The 19,707-nt window shown below is 50.4% G+C and overlaps 1 protein-coding gene across 1 annotated transcript; it reads right to left on the minus strand.

Moving 5' to 3' along the window:
- Positions 1-526: 526 nt before the first annotated feature.
- On the minus strand, positions 527-19,486 carry Slc9a5 (solute carrier family 9 member A5). The gene is made up of 16 exons (XM_038312812.1): positions 19,291-19,486; positions 15,246-15,548; positions 13,453-13,616; positions 13,175-13,253; positions 12,713-12,890; positions 11,982-12,202; positions 11,548-11,750; positions 11,247-11,336; positions 11,080-11,150; positions 10,264-10,393; positions 9,595-9,683; positions 9,364-9,490; positions 5,135-5,305; positions 4,575-4,644; positions 3,812-3,946; positions 527-2,396 (listed from the first exon to the last, which is right to left on the minus strand). Exons 1-16 carry the CDS (start codon positions 19,484-19,486, stop codon positions 1,924-1,926), a joined length of 2,700 nt encoding a protein of 899 aa, XP_038168740.1. The 3' UTR covers positions 527-1,923.
- Between the last annotated feature and the right edge of the window lie 221 nt (positions 19,487-19,707).

Genomic DNA, 19,707 nt, shown 5'->3' on the forward strand with positions numbered 1-19,707 from the left:
TCTTACAGGAGAAGGTTTGTACACCTATGTGAACATACTAAAAACCGGGGCTGGAGAAGACTCAGCGGTTAAAGCACTTGCTGCTCTTCCAGAGGACCAGAGTTTGGTTCCCAGCACCCACGTCAGGAGGGTCACAAATACATGCACTCCAGCTCCCCGTGATCCAGTTCCTGTGGCTTCCCAGGGCACCTGCACTCATGTACATACCTATGTGCGGACACACATATCTACACGATTATAGCAAAAAGAAATCTTGTTTTGAGACCATATCTCTATGTAGCCCTGGTTGTCTTTGAATTTGCCACAAAGACCAGGATGGCCTTGAACTCAGAGAGATTGGCTTGCCTTTGTCTCTTGAATGCTGGGATTAGAGATATGCACCACCATACCCGGATAAAACACCTAGTTAAAAAACAAAACAAACAAAAAACTTAACAGTATATTTTAAATAAGTGAATTTTATGGGGTTTATTCTCAAAGATGCTTTAAAAAGTTGTGAGACACAGTAGGAATTAGGATGGGGGATGCTGTTATCTAAGGGTTTCAGGACCCACACTGCTTTGATTCGTCTCATAAATTCTCAGGGTAGCCAACTCCCTGGAGCTGGACTTCCTGCCTGTCATATGCGGAGACACTTGTTCTGGCTCACACCTGTCCTTACACTCTCCTCGGCACTTACCATGTCTCTGTGGCACTACATAGAGACTTCACCCTCGGATAGCTTAGACCCTGTCCTCAGGGCGTTCTCCATGCTGATCCTTCCCATTCCGTGGGCTCCCAGTTCTGAGACATCTACTTCCCCAACCCATACAGTGGTCCCCTAGATTACCACTCCACACCTCCTGCTAGGGGGGGTAGATAATGTTGGAGAAGTACTTGGGGGGACCAGAGGGAGTAAGAGTTCTAAGATCTCCCCTGCTCTTCTCTACCCCTGAAAATCTGGGAACAGGCAGATCCTTCTTGTCTCCACCCTTGAAAGCCTGAGACAAATGGACCGAGGACACTCATCCATCTACGAGATATTTAATGTATCTTGGGCTTAAGGTACAAAACACAAGGTAGGGGCTAACCCCAGGAAAGCCACCTGCTACTCAGTCAGCTGTCCCCAAATTGCAGCCGGGCATCCAAGCATCTACGGTAATGGTGCAGCAGCCCTAGGATACCTGGGTCCTTCTCCCTTTGGGAAAATCTTGAGGGGGCGACATAGGAGTCCAGAGGCCTCTTTGTCTCCTACTCAGAAATCTCAAAACCAAGTCTCAGGACGTTCCGGACTCAGGCCTAGAGCAGCCGACTGGCTAAGAAGCAGCTCTGACCTAAAGCCTGGCCCAGGGCCCAGGGCCTAGTCCTAGAAAAAGAGGCACCATTACCTCAACATCTGGCAGCAAAAGGAAAGGGCTAACGCAAGATGCAGAGGCAGACTCTGACTACTTCTGTGGCTGAGCCACGGATGAGGCCTGCGCTGCACCCTACCCCAGTCACTCTGAGGACCAGCCCCTCACAAAGCCTCATTACTGGAGCACTGGTCCTCACCTGGTGCTCGAGAGGGGTGGAGGACAGGGAAGACCAGTGTCCACAGAAGGAAGATGCCCTGGTTTTGGGGGCAGGAACAGCTGCCAACAGTAAGTCCAGAAAGACGCCCTAGGGAAGGGGCATCAGCATGTAGGTCTGTCCCCTAGAACTCTGGACTGGATCCTGAGCCGGTTTTTGAAAGGAGAAGTGGAAAGGGTTCAGAGCAGGGAGAGTGGTGAGAAGGGGCCCTGTGAGAACCAGACCAGGAAACCCTTCTGACCCCCAAGGAGGCCCAGTGGCCACTTCAGTCCAGGCTCCTCTGGCCCCACAGTAGGCTGAGCAGGCTCCTCTGCCCGTTGCCTGAGGAGCACTCCCCACAGGGGCTCCACATCCTGCTCCCCCCTGAGGCCGGGGCTACAGCCGGCCTCCTCTGTTGAACTGGATGCACCAGTGGGAGTTGGCAGTGCCGGGGCTAAGGTGAGTGTGGTCCTTGTGGCCCATGAGAGGCTGCAGCTCCTGCTGCCGGGCAATGTCAGCGCTGCTCTCGCTGCGGGAACGGCCAGCTTTGGCCAGGCTCGGGGGGAAGGCGAAGCTAGAACGAGGGTCAGAAGACATGTCAAGAGGAACCTGGGTCTCCTCCACACCCAGTGGGTGCGGAGGCAAGCGGGTTAAGGTAGGGGGCTGGGTACAGGGAGGGGATGCCAGGCTCTCCAGGGATGAGATGCTCTGGTTCCAGCCTTTCTGCATGTCCACGGGCACAATTTTGGTTGTTTCTGATGACACATATACAGCCAGGTCTCCCTGACCACTCTTCCAGGGTAGCTCCTTCTCTGCACAGGTTGGGGAAGGAGGGATGATGCGTGGGCTCGGACACACCTCGAGGCTTCCTGGGAACACAGAGAGAGTACACGTGAGTTCATCATCAGCGAAGTGGAATCCTCAAGTGCACTCAAGGTCACCACATTACACTCATCTGTACTGTTCTCAATAAACACTTCCTGGAAGACAGCACCAGACGGCTTTGCTTTCTCTTGTGCACAGGGCTGCACTCAGAACAGTTGTTCACAGGGGACATACTGAACAGATGGCAATTAACTGCAGCTCAGGAAAACCAAACAGGAAGGATGCCTTGTCTCTCTGATCACCTTCATCAGCACCAGCTCAGAAACTACATCCAGCTAAGCCTCATCCTGACCGGCCAGTGAGACCGTGGCAATGACAGAGGAGCGCCAGGCCAAAGCCTTCGGAGGCAGTGTCAGGAAGATCACTCATCTGAGGCCAGCTGGGCTGACTAGGGAATGCCAAGCAAGCCTTGGTTACATTGGGAGACCCTGACTCAAAATAAATAAACAAAAATAAAAACCAAGGACATCTGAATCCCAGTTAGATTTGTTTCTCTGTGAAACAGCCCTGGCTGTCCTGGAACTTGCTCCGTAGACCAAGGCTGGCCTTGAATTTACAGAGATCCACCTGCCTCTGCCTCCCAAGTGCTGGGATTAAAAGTGTGTGTCACCACTGCCCGGCTCCAACTAGATATTTTATGAATGAGATTTTATATATGGTTATTGTGGTTGTGTTTTAAAGAAGGACACTTATCTTGCATGTTGAAGTATTTGTTGATAAAATGAGGAGACATTTGAGGTTTTCTTCATCAGAACCCTGAGTAACCAGGGTTATAGGTGACATAAATGAAGACGCACTATGCACAGGTGATTACCGAAGCTGGGAAACGGACAGGTGGGGTTTATGTCACTATTCTGTCATTTCATATCTTGAAATTTTCTGTAATAAACTTCTCTAATGCCCCCTGTATATGCCAACTACCACAGAAACCCTAGAATTAGGAGGGAGATCTCCACACGCAGAAACATGTATTCTGCTCTCTCGAGAGCTCAGGTTCCTCCCATGATGCTGACCGCCTCACTCAGAGCTCTGTGTGCAGGCGGGCGTGCTAAGCCTGGCTCACAAGCGAGCTCGTCTTTAGATCTGCTTATCACTTTGTGTTCCTCAGACTGTGGTCTTTGAGGTCAGGTGGCTCAAGTTCAAGTCCTGTTTTTATCATGCGATTCTGGACAATTCGCCAGTCTCTAAGGCTCTGTGAGCTCAGTTTCCCCATCTTAGGTATCATGAGGGTTTGAGGCAGGTCACTGTATAAGGTTTCTGGTAGAGTCGAGATGCTCAGCAAATACTGGCGGTGAATAAACCAGCAAACAGGAAGAGCGCTTCCTGGAGCAGAGGCCAGGAGAACCAACAGAGGAAAAGCCGGCTGTACAAGGGAGAGAGACCGTCAGGGAGGCATTACCTGAGGCCTTGCCTTCTTGGAGGACCTCGCTGGTGGCTCGAGCCACGAAGATGATCCCTTCGTCATCCTCTTTCTCTGTCTCTGAACTGTCGCTTTCCTCCTCCTCCTCAGACTCCACTGTTAGTATCACAGCAGCTGGACAAGGGCAGAGCTGAGTCAGGGTGGCCAACCCAGTGGCTGCTTCTTGGTACCGAACAGCCTGAAGCTCCTGCCCCCTCCCCCAGGCAAAGCCTGTGTTGGCGAAGGCACCTGCACCTTCCTTCAGCCTTCCTGGACACTAGTCTAGAGTGTCGGGCTTGAGGGGAAAGCAGAGAAGATTGCACAGCCCAAGGAGGCAATCAAAAGGTGCTAAATCCTCAGAGGAAGCCATGAGGGCCATACCTCCCAGCTCTTTCTCATGTCAGCCCCTGATCAACTGATAACATTAGCACCCACAAGGTTGGATGGGCCATTAACATTTAGCTCGAGGGGAACTAGATTTTGATGGTGGACATTAGGCCTTTGGTTCCACCTATCCTGTAAGGCTCAGGCCAGTCTACAGTCTCCATGACTTTTTCCAAGTTCTTAACAGTCCGTGGTCATAACCAGCAATCCTGCCATACACGGTACACGGATCGGAATTATCCCAACACTCAAGTGTGCCTTTCTAGTCCCTGGGGGAGGGAACCAGCTCATCGTGCTGTGTTCCCAGAGGATTCCCTCCAGGATCTGGATGACAGACTTCTTCCCCTCCTCCCTTCCATCCCTGAAGCTCCCTGCTTGCCTGTGTCCTGAAAGCCCAGGTCTCGAGGAGGTTTCCCATTTGTAGCTTCAGGATTAGCCACACCATCCTTCTGAGAACCAGAAAGCAAACCTAAGACTCTGGCCTTGGTTCTACCACCCCATCCACAAACCCTATAACATGACAAAGTCAACAGAACAAGCCTTCCTACTTTGTGGGGGTGGTTATCACAACGGTTCTACGCCACACTATTGCTTGGTCAGCCAGGCAGGAACTGAGAAGTCTGAGAATGACTCACTTCCTAGCTGGGGCTCTGGATACCTGGTCTGGAGGGCTCCTCAAATGCCTAAGAACTCTGCCTCTTTCTTGCTTCACGTCTGGGAGACACACACACACACACACACACACACACACACACACACACACACACGGTTCAAAGGCCTCAGACAGGCCTAAAAGAAAACTCCAACTACTACGTCATCAAACCCCTGAGGGTGACTAAACAAAATGTGTCCCTGGGCTGAGTTCCAGTAAGTGAGGACTCAGGATTATTTGCTCTCCGCCTACAGCCCCACGGGAGGTGCCCCTGAGAAAAGACATGCCTTCTTGTGGCCAGTCTTGCGGGGTCGAGGTTTGCTCTTGGTGAGACAGATGTTATGCTTGGTGGACTTGAAGGACTCGAGCCGTCGCTTCATGTTCTGCTGGAAGACCTCCTTGTCTTGTCGCTCCTGCGCATCCTCGGAGATGAAGTGGCGGCCGCAGCTAGCTTTGTACTGGCAATGACAGCCCACCCTCCCATGAGGCTGGGTGCCCTGGCCTCCCACAGGAACCCCAGGCCACAACCCCAACACGTTCATCAGAGGTCCTGCCAGCCCAGCTTTCCCAGAATTAGCCATGGATTAAAAAATAAAATTAAAACATACAAAAGGATTGCAGCCTGAGACTCTGTAGGCAGTTCACCAAGGAAAAGTTACTTTTCCCCCACAAGTTATTCCTCCAAACCTGGTTTTCCTTATCCTCTGCTGCCCTTCCCTCTGCCCTCTCTAATGTGAGGTGATAAGAAGCAGAGATCCTGTACTTTGTTCCCTCGGGGCTGCTATAAAACAGCAGAGCCACATCCTTTGCAAATCCATTTATCCCTCTGTGGCTCACACGTCCAGACCACGGAATCCTCCTGATTTTGGTCCCAGCAAGTGCGCATAATTTAGGGCCAACCCTTTATCTTTGTCTTTTAACTCTTTCTCTTAAAGACTGAGTCCCCTGCACACTCACCCAGCCTGCCTATTTCTGCTTTTGGGAGCTGAGCAACCTTTTCCTCCCTAGTGGGAGGTAATCACCAGAGGACTGTTGAGGGCTCCCCTGGTCACTTCATCGTGCCTCATATTCTATCTGGTTCTTTTCTTTTCTTTTCTTTTTTTCTCACCAAGGCAGGACTTCACTATGTAGCCCTGACTGTCCTAGAACTCGCTCTGTAAACCAAATTGTCCCAGAAGTCACAGAGATCAGCCTGCCTCTGCCTCCTGAGTGCTGGGATTAAAGGCCTGCACCACCGCTGCCTGGCTTGGTTCCTTTCTTATTCCTCATAATTTCTGTTTCTCTGAAGCACTTCTGCGAGCTCCTTGAAGTCTCCCATCTGCCTTTCTTCTTCACCTAAGCACCTGGAAATGCCACCCCACCTCTGGGACAAAGTGGCCCTGCCTCGGTTTGGCTCAGCTTCCTGCCTCCTATTTCTCCTATTTCTCCTATTTCAGCTCCCTCCTATTTCTCCTGCATCTTTACGTTTCTTACCATTAGCCACTTGACCTCTGCTTTCAGACAGCTCCTGCCCTTGTTTTTGTTTGTTTTTAAAGTTCTTTCATCACCTCTGCTCTCTGCCTTTTTAGGCCAAGTGCTTATAAATTGATTGGGACACTTTCCTTCCTGTCTAGTGTTTCCTTAAATACCAAAAGTGCTATTCCAGTTGTTCCATAAGGTCGCAGTGCTACCTTCTCCCTGGTCACCAGTCCTGAAGCCTCTGCCTAGGGACCAGCCCGACCTCTGTATGGTGGCTAGCTCTTCTTCTCCCAGGCAGAGACACTCTCTGCTATTCTTCTCCAAGGTTTGCTTTCTCTCCTTTGCAGGCTCCCATTCCTTTCTCCCATGTACATTCCTCGGTATTATTCTTGGCTCTGCTCTCTTTCTCTAAACACTCTCCCCAGAGAACTTACACATTCTCTCCACTTCAACTAACCCGGTGACATGAGCTGCAGCTTCAAAACAGCAGGCAGCAGACCAGCTGCATTTGAATCACCAGGGGGCTTATTAAAAACACAGATTCTTAGTCCCACTCCACACTACAGGATCTAAATCTCTAGGAGGTGAAGCCAAGAATACTCCATCAAGCTTCTCAGGGAATCCCAGGACAGTTAAAATGACGAGATCTCTGTTGTGTATGCTTCCAAATCTTTCTCTCCAGGCCCTATATCTCTGTTAAGCTATAATCTTAATTAACTACATACTATCTCTAATTCTATTTCTGGAGAGAACATAAGGAATCAGGGACTATGTCATAGTGCAACAGAGTGGATTCAGAACTAGTTGAATAACCAATAACCATACCCCAAAATGCTCCGTCCGTGTCAGTCTGGAGGAAAGTCTTTAGTAGCATGCCACAGGGCTCTGTCCTCAGCTCTATCATGTTCAATATTTATGGTGATTTAGATGAATATAAAATTAACAGGCTTAGCAAGCTTTCAGATGATATGGGTCTGAGAAAGAGACATTTGGTGGTAGACATGGGATCCAAATGAAGAATGACGGCCAAATCGAACAAGACGACATCTAGCAAACAAGCACAAACTTACTCTAGTTCTTTTTAAATTGACTGTACAAACGCTCAATCAAACCCACCGGGGAGATGCATGCACACACACACCCCAACATGATGTAACACAATGAGAAGTATAGAGCATAGCCGGAAGCCCTGAATCTGATCAGCTTCCAGGTTCAATAACCAGAAGAAATGAGGTAACGTGCTAAATAACTATGGGACATAGTAAACAAAATCAAGAAAGGTGGCAAATTCTCCAATATAAATCATCTGGTTTCTTCTATAAATAACAAGGGGAGAAAGAAGAAGAGACTATTATAGCTTTTCTTTTTTCTTGGGTGGGGGCAGTTTTCGAAAAAGGGTTTCTCTGTGTAGCTTTGGGGCCTGTCCTGGAACTTGCTCTGTAACCCAGGCTGACCTCTAACTCACAGAGATCTGCCTGCCTCTGCCTTCCAAGTGCTGGGTTTAAAGGTTTGTGCCACCACTGCCCGGCCTATTACAGTTTTTCTTAACAGAGGTCATATTTCCCAGATATAATTTGTGAATTTATTTTGGAACTTGAGTTATGTAAACCAGCTAGGAAAAAACAGGTATTTATCAAACACTTACTGGGCATTTGGAAGGAATTATTATAATAACAGTACTATGATTTAATTTGACTTGATTTTTGCAATGCTGGGGAATCAAACCCAGGGCTTCAAAGAAGTCCTATCTCCTTAGCCTAACCTTAGTTTTTAAAGTTCTTGCCAGTTGGGGTGGTGGTTCACACTTGTAATCAGAGTACTTTGGGTTGAGGCAAGATTCCCAGTTTGAAGCCAGTCCTAGGGCAACTAGTAAGACTATGTCTCAAAGAAGCCAAAACTTAAAAACAAAATAAGGTAAACAAAGAGCTCATGTCATTTACTGAGGTATTTACAAATGAGGTGACATGATGCCTGGAGTCTGCTGTAAGATAAAGTGTGGGCCAGGTGGGGTGGGTTATAGACCATAAAGGCTTAATAGTGAACAGATAATTATTAGAGTTGGGTAAGAGATAAGTGAGAGTCATTGCATTCTCTCCACTGCAATTTTGCAAAAGAAAAACACTAAAATGAAATCAAGAGTTGGATGAGGTGGGTTTGACAGTCATGAACTGAGGAAGACATGAGGGTTTGGCAGAGTGGGGAGACAGTATGAAGCCCTAAGTTGGTGAGCCAACCCAGGGATCCCGGGCAGCATTAATAGCAAGACTAGAACAGGGAAAGATAGTGAGCCCCTATAACTTGCCCTAGACAGCCACCTAGCAGCTCCTCCCTGGGGTGGGGAGGAGGGGCTTCTCGTGACCAGAGACACAGCAGGGGCAGACGAGGGCTCTGGAGCAAGAGTGCCTGTGTCAGGAAAGCTGCCTGGGAGCCTTTGAAGCGTGTTCTGCAGAACTTGAAGTTATAGAGGGCTGCATGTAGAGTAATAAGCCCATTCCATCTCAGTGTTCTCAAAGCCTTGCTGTAGTACTGTCTGAATAGATGCGCTTTTCAGAAGGCCCAGGATAATGGCCTGCTGCCCCCTTGTGGGGTTACAGAAGATCCCCTCCTGGGTGGCAAAGGGCCCTTCCAGACCCACAGCTTCAAAGCTACCTAGTTTGCCCAGGGCTAATCCACCTCTCCCCTTGTAAACTGGTTCCAGAGCCCTTCTCAGGGCCCTGCTTCCATCCTGACCTGCTTCTCACAGCTCCCATCCCCTCTATCTCTTCCTCTCCCTTCCGGGACAATGTCCATGTCCTTTGTGCTCCTCTCCTTCTCCACACCCAGCTTAGAAGCTTCCTGCTACAGTTCCAACTGATTCAGCTCTCAATTCATGCCTTCTAATCTAAAGGACAGTGCAGCACGTTCCCCCCCCCCCCCCCAAATCAACAAGAGCAAAGGACGAAATTCACAGCTTTCAACTGGGCATAAGCTGGTACCAAGTGCCTCTTCAGTGTCCGGTATGGGCCTCTGCACCCACTCCCCAGCACACTCGGGCCTGGCCCGTCCAGCAAGCTCTCACCCTGCGTCGCGGTTTGTAGAGGCCTCCGCAGAGCAGATGGTGCATCACGGCATCCTCCCGGTCTCGGCCACTGCGGACCGTGTCAATCACCTGCAGATCCAGGCACGCCCCGCTTCCACTCTCCCTCCTGCAGGAGGCAGGGACATGGATGCTGGGGGGTGGACAGCACAGGGGCGGGGAGGGGCAGAGGCAAAGGTGCTTGAAGAAGGGGAAGGGCCCTCATGGACTCACAACAGGTTGGTGACAGAGGTCTCTGCCACAGAATTTCTGCTAGGCATAGAGGGTAGACCGAGTCCTGTGGAGGACAAGACGTGGCCTCCCTGTGGGAGTCAAGACAGAGGTCAGACAAGGATCAGATGAAGGTGGCCAGACAGAGGGAAATAAAGAGAACAGCGTGTGAACAATTATTTTGAACACTCTATTTTGGTTTGAGCTGGTGGTTACCCGGGTTCTCAAACGCTATAGAAGTGCTGAACCACCGAGCTACACCCCCAGGCATTATTTTGTTCTTTGTTTTACCACATACTGAAACACTGCACATACTGAAATTCTTAAACCAACCTAGGTAGTCCTATTCTTGTTGCTGCTTTCTTCTCATTGAGGAAACTGAAGCTCAGGCAATGTAAGTAACGTATCTAAGCATTGGCCCCTATGCGATAACAGTTGAACTGTGTGCTGACTCTAGAGTCCAGCCTTCCCCACCTTTCTCTACTGCCTGCCAGACTCTTGTCATCACCAGGCTGACTCCAGCAGCTGGGACCTCACAGCACCCTGGAGCCAGCTGGGAATGTCAACTCTCTGGCCCCTGCTAACAAGCCTGCCTGCCTGTCATCCCTGACTGCCCTGCTCTGCTGACCATCTGTCTATCCCCGCCGGCCTACCTGGTAACTGCTGGCCCACCTGGTCCACAAAACTGATGGCGTCTCGGATGTTGAGTCTGTAGTACACGTCCCAGATCTGGTCTCTGATACGATAGGCTGAGCGCCGCATCAACAGCTGACTCAGATACTTCTTGTCAAATTGTTCCCACCTACAGAGGATGCCAGGCCCAGCCCTGAGTACCATTCTCCAGGTGTGGCTGGCTGGCCCTTCCTCAGACAGGGCAGGGACACGGCCAGCGCTGACCTGGCTTTCTTGGTGTGAGTCTCAGCCAAGGAGAATCCCAAAGCTCTTAGAGCCTTTACAATTTTAGGAGAGAGTCTGATATTAGTTAAAGTTATTTCAAATAGCTGTAAAAATTATAACCATGACAAAAACTACCAAGGATAATGGGGATTTGTCCTTGCCAGAGGGACCAGGGATCGCTAAGGTCTGTGGTTAGATCTGAAGGGTGATTCAAATCTAAGCAAGAGGAAGGTGAAGCAGTGTTCTAGGAGACAGAACACATACGATGGTCTCCGTGGCCAGGCTTGGACCACATGGTGGGCTCTGAGGCTCTAAATAGAGCCTGTGCAATCATCAGGCAGACCATCAAAAACAGAACAGTGCGTAACGGGGCAGGAATCTGGCAAGTGCTGGACCATGAGGGTCTGGCAAGGCCACCCTGGGGAACTCTGTCTTATCCTGAGAACACTGGGGTGCCACTGAAGGGCTTCAGGCAAGGTCACCCAGCCTGAACCTGGCTGTGTCCCTTCTCAGAAGGGTGGCATATCCCCCATGCTGCCCTGGCTGGTAGGGCCTACTGCTGCTGAAGGAGCCTCGGGGCAGCTCCCTCACCTGTCCCTCCAGTAGTGGTAGCCATGGTGCCCCACAACGTCCTCCACTGCAGCCAGAATGTGGTCAAAAGTCTAGAATGGGGGTGGGCAGGGGGACTGGATCAGGACTCTGTCAACATAGGAGAAGCGAGAGGGGGACAGGTAGAGGGATGGGGGTCTGGTACCCACGTGCTCATGTAGCTCCTGGTTCAAGGTGGGTTTGTGATGATCACGCCTCTTCACCCTCAGCCACTTGACCAGTGGCTTGATGGTCAACCCCTACAAACAGGCAGGAGGTGAGCCCTGCCCTACTCAGTTCCCTGCAGCTTTTCTCCCTATAATTAGGCCTCAGCTCTGCGTCTCCCCGATTCCTGAGAAGTCAGGTCCCTGCCTCCCCGCCATGGAAAGGAAAGCCCCTGTCCCAAAGTGTTTCAAGACTCTCCCAGGGCCTGCTGAACCTCTCCCCACCTAGCCTCCTGGGCACTCCCACCTGCACGATGACTGTGAAGAAAACCACCACAATGGTGGTAGCCACAAAGTAGTCCTTGGCAGGGACCTTGGTCCTGTCCAGTAGGATGACGAGAGCAAAGGCCACAGCCCCCCGAAGGCCCCCATAGGACATCACCACCTGGTCAATCTTGTCCAGAGGGACCAGCCGGAACTGATTCAGTACCCATGTCTGCAGGACTACGCCTACAGCAGGAGGGAGGCCAGCAGGAGCAAGGAGTTGGCAGTGGAGGACACTGGGAATGGATGGCACCAAGCATCTGGTCTAAGGTCTGGCAGGGGTTGGGACAGGCGAGCACTGAGAGGAGCTTAGGAATTAACAAGGATGTGGACTTAGACTGAGGGACGAGTAGTGGGGTGAGAGGAGAAAGAAAGGGACAGGGGAAAGAGCAGGGAATCAAAGGGTGTCAGCAATACCGAGGGCTCGGAAGAACAGGATGAAGAAGAGGGTGCCCAGCACCAGCCCAGAGTCCCAGGCCCATTTGGAAGAGTCCACGGCTGAGATGCCAAGTAGCATGAAGATGACTGTTTCGGCACAGCTAGCAAGGGTTTTCATGGTGTATTTGACAGCTGTGCGTGACTTATGGGAGATGTTGGCTTCCACGTATTTCTTACATCCCAGGCCACACATGGTCACCCTGGGAGAGAGACAAAACTGCAAGTGAGGAAGGGTCCCAGAGGCTGTCCCTCTCAGGCGCACGCATGCTACAGGCCGGGTTGCTGCCCATCATAGTGTGTCAGACTGTCCAAGCCAAAGCTCAGGGATGCATGAAGATTGCTAATCAGTGGCAGTCCTGGGATGGACACAGAGCTCCAGGCTCCCCACTTAGTGCCTCTTGCTCCCAGTAGCAAGCCCTCTGAGGCATCCTTTAGGGTGTTATACCCATAGCAACCAGGGGTTTCAGGTCTTGAAGTATACTGTCAGCTTAGCCTGCGCTTCAGATAGAGGAAGTGAGAGCGTTCAGGTGCCCAGACAGTTCTTCAAGAGGATGACCTGAGGTTTAGACTCCTCTGAGGAGAGCTTCTCCACTATCACAAGGGCTCAGTGCCGCCTACAGATTCCTTAAGATCTTGCTTCCGGCCATGTAAAATATGCTATTTCCAGGGCCCTTTCCCAGTTGTCTGCCTGTGGTACCCACAGAACTCACGCAAGAATGGCAGACAAGGAGGCCATTTCAGCAGTGAGGTAGGCTGCGTAGGCGAGGAGGAAGACCAGCAACGGCTCGATGATGCGGACCCGCTTGGTGAAGCGTGTGGTCAGGGCCAGGAGGAAGGCAAAGACTAAGCCCACGGCTGCCCCGCCCAGACTGACCACAAACAGGGAGGCTGGGGGAGGAGTGAGCTGTCAGCATGACCCCTGACCCAGACCCTCCCCAAGCTGGGCTGACAGGAATGCTGCCTAGTAAAAAGTAGAGGCAGACACCCACCACACTCCCTGGGGCTCAGGATCCCAGACTAGGATCCCAGGGCAAGCTCCTCCCAGACCCCATTCCTCTCTGGAGGAGAGCAAGAAATGAGGCAATCAGAATAGCCCCCTCTGTCCCGATGCTGGGACAATATCCCAGGAAAGGCAGACACTGAATGCTGGCCAGGTTCGGGGAAATACTGACCGACTCCCTTTAGGTAGTCAGTGGCCTGCACATTGGCAGAGCCCATCTCCACAAAGGAGTTGCAGACCTTGTACAGCACCTGAGTGACAAGAGGAGAGTCAGGATGTAGGAGGAGGCCGCAGAGGGCAAGTGGGCTGGAAAAGGAGAAAGCTCAGACCCGATCTCCTCCCCAGGGGAGCCATGGGGGAAGGTCTAAGGCTCTAAGGCCAGTCAGATATCCAACTGGCAGAGCAGGACAGTCTAGGGTCAGGGGTTGGCAGTCCGCTACACATCCTTACCACGGTGACTGCATCATTGAGCAGGGACTCGCCAAAGACGATGATAAAGAGAGTCTCGTTGACGTGCACCTCCTCAAAGACAGCCAGCACAGCCACAGGATCCACTGCCGAGATGAGGCTTCCAAACAGCAAGAAGTCCAGCAGGCCAGCCTGGACCCTAGGGGCTAGCGGGGTGAGACAGAAGACAGCACTGACTGGTGGAGATGGCTCCGCCTCCATCAGGGCTCTTTGTGACCAGTCCACAAGCTTCCCTGCTGGGAAGAAATAAACCCAAAGGGAATTTGGAAAGGGAGGAGACTGCTGGCTGTAGCCTGGAGGCTTGAGCTGCCTGTGCCTAAGACCTGGCTTTGCCATCACCAGCTGTTGGGATGCGGGCTCTTGCCGCCATGACATGATCTCTCTTAGCCATGCCTCCTCATCTGCCTAACTCACAAGATGGCTGCAAAACCACTCAGGTGGTGCTGGTAATAAAAACCACAGCAACAGTAAAAGTAGTTGCCAGCAAGCAGAATTGGCTGCCGATCGGCTTTATTACCCAGGAGAACAGGAAACGGTTTCTCCCACACCTGTGGTTCTCAGCCAAACGGATGCAGCGTCTACACAATTCTCAGCAGGAAAGGAAGGTCTGAACACAGTATGGAGAGCGCCAGAGGTGGGACCTGAATATGCCCTGTGAGCCTCAGTGTCCCAATACACAAAATGGAAATAATATCAACCTCAAAACATCCTTTATTTAGCGAGTACCTAATAGATGGTAAGGAGCCAGTACCATCTATTATTAGAATTATTATTATGATTAGAATCTGAGGTTCTCCCTTTCCTTCCTGCCCCAAACAGTTTCACTTTTTATTAAGAAAAGAAGACTGGAGTCCCCAGCTGGGAACTGCAAGCTTCTCCTTTTCACCTTACAAGAAGTCTGAATGTTCAGTATCGGGATTGGGTGGATTTCTTGTTGAACCAGGAAATGAAGAAGAGGTTAGGAGAGGGCCTAAATACAGAGCCTCGATAAAATGGAGGCTAAGTACAGGTCCTGGTACCAAATGAACCCAAGGAGCTCTACTGCCCCTTCCATTAGATGAGGTCAATTAGGGACTGGAGAAAAGCTTAGTGGTGAGGAGCACTGGCTGCCCTTCTGGGGGACCCTGGTTCATTTCCTAGCATCCACATGGATTCCCAACTGTCCATAACTTCAGTTCCAGGGGATCTGACACCCTCATACACACATAGATATGCAGGCAAAAACCAATTCAAATAAGATAAATAGATCTTTTTTAAAAAGTGAGGTGAGTTTTACCTCACCAGAGTCTTCATTCCTGAAGACAACAGGAAAGACTGCCTAGTACAGCAGTTAGCATTTTGTGGATGTAAAATGTGTATTTATTAAAAATAAAAACTAGAAACCACCTGGCATAGCTTGGGCGTATCCAGAATTGTAAATCCTTGTAGGAATGACGAGCTCAAGGAAGCAGGGCTGGCAAGTGGCAGTGCGGCGACAGAGGGCAGGCAGTAAGGGAGTGCTCCTGCCGGCTCCGGTGCTGCAGCAGCCCACACACAGCTGGGAAGCAGGCCCCTGCTCAGCTGTCACGCTGCACAGGCGCAGATCCAACTGGCAGAGACCAAAATTAGGACTGGAGCACTGCCGTGAACTCCAGGTGGACGGATGGACCTACAACCAAGCCCCCAGAGGACTCGCCAGCATCTGACCTTCAGAGCTGGAGAAGGGAGCCAGCAAGGTTTTTTGTTTGTTTGTTTGTTTGTTTGTTTTTAACAGCCCAGGCCCTACGATTACTCACCTACAAGTCCAGCCTGCTGAAGGCCCCAAAGGGCAACACCTGTTGTGAAGGCATTCCAGAGTGTGCCCACCACAGCATAGGTGAGGATGGCACCCAAGTTGTCAAAAAACAGGCGGCTCGGCATGAAATAGCCTGAGTCTAGCACAATAGGAGGGAGCAGGAAAAGGAAGAAGGTGCCTGGCTCCAGCTGGTACTCAGCCTTCTTGGCCACAGCTAAGACAATGCCTCCCAGCACCAGGCCCAGCAAAATCAGCAGGCAGCTCTCAGGGACCAGAGATGTTACCTTCCGAGACAGGTGAAACACTGGAATGCAAGAAGAAGACAATCGGTAGGGAGCCACGCACTAGCCTCCCACACCCTGGCCTACAGTCCTGTCTTACCAGTTAGAATCCCTGGCTCTAGGACCAATGGAAGAAGAAAGAAATACAGACTCTCCAGACTCCCCAAACTCCACGGCTATAAACTCTCCACAGCTGCAAGGCTCTGGCTTGCCTCCTCCCACCCCACAACCTTTCTGAAAATGCCCCCTCCTCTGTGCTGCCATCCTCAGGGACTGACCACATTTTTCTCTGACCTCCTTTATCCGCCGCAATCATCTGAGGTTAAGCAAATGCTAAGCGGTCTCTCTATATCATGCATAATAATGCTGGAGGAAAAGAAAATCAGGGGCTCTAAAGTTTAGCTGCTTGGGTTTGAAGACGAGGTCCTCCATTTACTCATCCTTTGACTCTCAATTTTCTCACCAGCAAAATGGAAATAAAAGCAATAATTATTGTATACGTTGGTTATGAAGAGTAAATAAAACAACCTACTTATAAGCATTTAGAGCTGGACCTGGTAGGGCAGACCAATGATCGATTTAGTAAGTTTGTCTCAAGATAAAGTCAGGACATAGCTCAGTTATAGACACCAGATAGCAAAGCATAGCCTACCAGTTATGAGGTTCTAGATGCAATCTCCGGTAACTGATTGTGGAGCAGACAACCAAGTACAGGAGCATGCACCTGTCAACCTGGTACTCGGAAGGCTGAGGTACGAGGACTGCTGTGACTCAATGCAAACCTGGTTTGGAGTGTTTTTTTTTTTTATAAATTCATTTATTTTCATTTTTATGTGAATGAGTATTAGCTTGCATGTATGTAAGTGCATCATGTATTGCCTGGTGTCTCAGGAGCCAGTAGAGGGTGTCTAGAAGGTGTCTATAACCTAGAAGGGTTATTGCAGGCAGTTGTGAGCTACCATGTGTGTGCTGGGAACCAAGCTGGAGTCTTCTGCAAAAGCAGCCAATGCTTTTTTTTAAACTGCTGGGCCATCTTTCCAACCATTCAACCTGGTTTATATAGTGAATTCAATTCAAGGCTAGCCTGGGCTATGTAGCAAGACTTTTTCTCACTTCCCTTTTAAAAACAAGCACTTAGCATACTGATTTATAGTAAGCACTCAATAAACGTTTGCTATTAATATAACCTGGTCTATGTTAATATAGTATTATAATACATACACATGTATACACATGCACACATAGCTTCTTTTAGAAGCACTGTAGGCCTCCCAACCCAATGGTGCATATTTTATTATATTGACTCAGTTTAAAATGTTTTGTGTAGTTGGATACAGTGGCACATGCCATTAATCCAAGCACTCAGGAAGCAGAGGTGGGTAGATCACCCAAATTAGCTAGGGTTATATGGTCTGTCTGTCTAGATAGACAGATAGCTTTGTATATAACAGTCAGATCTCAAATGTCTTCTGACCTCATCATTTTTTTAAAGATTTATTTATAATATATACAGTGTTCTATATGCCTGCAGGCCGGAAGAGGGCACTAGATCTCATCTTGGGTGGTTTGTGAGCCACCATGTTGGGTGCCGGGAATTGAACTCAGGACCTTTGGAAGAACAGGCAATGTTCTTAACCACTGAGCCATCTCTCCAGCCCTCGGGCAAGTTTTTAAAAGATTTATTTACGATTTTTATGTGTATGTGTCTTCCATGCGAGTGCAGGAGTCCACAGAGGCCACAAACGGGAGTCTGACGCTCTGGAAACTGAGTTACAGACAAGCTGTGAGCTGCCATGTGGGTCCTGGGAACTGAACCTGGGTCCTCTATAAAAGGTGCTCCTAGTCACTGACCCATCCATGTCTCCAGCCCGTCAGGCAAGCTATTTGATTTACTTAAACTTCAGTTTCTTCTCTTTAGCATAAGAAAATATCCATCAGAAAGATAAAATACATGAAATGCACAAATGTGCTTCGTATAGTGTCAGATACATAGTAGGCTCCCAACCAATACTAATTAATTTGACTCTGGAGAAAAGTAACATATCTGTCTCTAGGAAAAGGAGAGGGTGTAAGAAAAGGATTGCCAACATTATTGATTCTCCTACCTTGGTCCCTAAAATGGTTCTTTCTTGGGCTCTCAGACCATGCCCCATACAGTCTCCCAGACACTGCTAGAGGAAGGGTCCTTATTAACCTGAGCCTCTGGGCCAAAGCAATGCTCTTTGGGAACTGTACCCAAAAACCTGAGCCTACCTAGTACACAGTGAACTCTACATCAGTATGTGTTGAATGAAAGGAGGGAGGGCATTCTAGCTATGAAACTGCAAAGTGTTCCAGAATACTCTGCGTAACTTTCCCTTCCTCTCTGAGGGTCTTTTTTGGCTGGAGAGGATGACCTCTCCTTCCTCTCTAGGAAGTGTTATCCAACTAGATAACTATCTAGAAACGGCACTAGCTATCGGTGACTTTGGTGCTGTAAACCTTAAGTATGACAGGAACTCTTCCACAATCCATGGGCATCTCAGCAAACCCAACCTGAAGTTTCTTCCTCCTCTGCCGTGCTGGGCCTCTTGGGTGAGTTCAGACAAAGCTCTTCTTATCTTCAGCCCCATCCTTGGTTCCCTTCTCCTCCCCTCAGGACGTATCAACCTGAGCCCTGCATGTCCAGGACCTATCAAAAAGTCAGTTCTTTGGCAGAATCAGGTTCCCTGAGGATATTTAGAGTTCCATTTTCCATTATTAATTCCAGGCTGCCAAGGCGGAGTGGAGAGTTCTAGCCCTGCTCCATTATACTCTGTACCCTAGCAATATCCCAGGAGGAGAAGTGGGCAAACTCTAGGCTGTGAGATTTCCTACATGAAGGCTTCATTGGTGAGACTGGAGTACAAGCTGTGCCAGCATAGACAGAGAGTGAGTAGCAACACTCAGCTATAATTAAGTCACCCCCACAGCAGAGCCTGAACAACAGAGAGAAAGGAGGAGGGTCTCCTTCAGAGGAGGGATACTGGCTGTCAGAAAGGAGGGGGGGGAGAGGCAAGGAAAAGCATCTCTAATGGGAGAATGTGTGAGCACAATCTTCAATGTGAGGCCTGAAAGAGGTTGAATCCAAGAAAGCGCCCAGGGCAGTCAGAACACAGTAATGACCCCCTCCCCCCAAAATGTAAGTTTCTTAAATCATGTAGGGAAGAAGGTGAATTGGAGGGTAGGATCACACTTATGTGCAAGAAGGTGGCAACATCTTTAAGTGGGTAGAGAGATAAACTGCAGGAAAGGTGATGGGTTAGTATCTCAGGAGATATTAGATCTCAGACTCTTGGCCAGGGAAGGATAATTTCTCGGAACCAGAATGCCTGGGCTCCCAGGAGAATATCATCTTTTCAGTGTCCCCGTGAGTCCTCATTACTGACAGGTTTCTGAGAGGTTGAATGTCTGGAGGAGAGGCCTTACTGATGGTTACTGATGAGGACTAACTACAAGGGGTTAGGAAAAACTGGGGAAACAGTCCAAAGATGGAGCTAAAGAGAGCAGCGACAGGCAGCCCTTTAGAAAGGCAAATCCTCGGAACTACCAACCTAGAAGGGGAGGAGGGAGACCCACAAGAGGCGCAGGAATTGGGTGAGAACCGAGATGTGTGGAATTCGAGCCTAAGTCCCCGGCACAGGGCAAGACGGAGGACTGGATCTGGAGACCCAGGGGTTTGGAGGCGGGTCCGCTGCGGGCCGCCGGCCTGGGCGCGGGCGCGCGAACACACACATACACACTCACCGATTTTGGCCAGGCTGGCCACCAGGATCCACAGAGCCACCAGGTAGGGCGCCTCCACCTCGTGCCACTGCCAGCGGAAGAGCGCCAAGCCCGGAGGAGGCTCACCCAACGGCACCGACTCCTGGGTGGGTTCGTCGGTGTCCCCCGCCCCCGCCAGGGGCAGCCAGAGCAGCAGAAGCAGTGCGGCGCGCAGCATCCTGCAGCCTGCTTCGCCACCCTCTCGGCACTGTACGGCCGCCGGCCCCGCGTCGCTGCCGCCGCCGCCGCCTACCCGGCGCCCCCGCGTCACAGGCACGTGGGGCTCACTCCCCCCAATCCGGGCTCCGACACCCCCCAGGCCAGGTTCGGACCCCGAGACCCTGCCCAGGACTCTTGTTGGGACCCCCTCCTCCATCTCTTCTAGGTTAGTCTCATCTC

Source organism: Arvicola amphibius, chromosome 15 (genome assembly GCF_903992535.2).
Source record: "Arvicola amphibius chromosome 15, mArvAmp1.2, whole genome shotgun sequence".
Lineage (NCBI taxonomy): Eukaryota > Metazoa > Chordata > Mammalia > Rodentia > Cricetidae > Arvicola > Arvicola amphibius.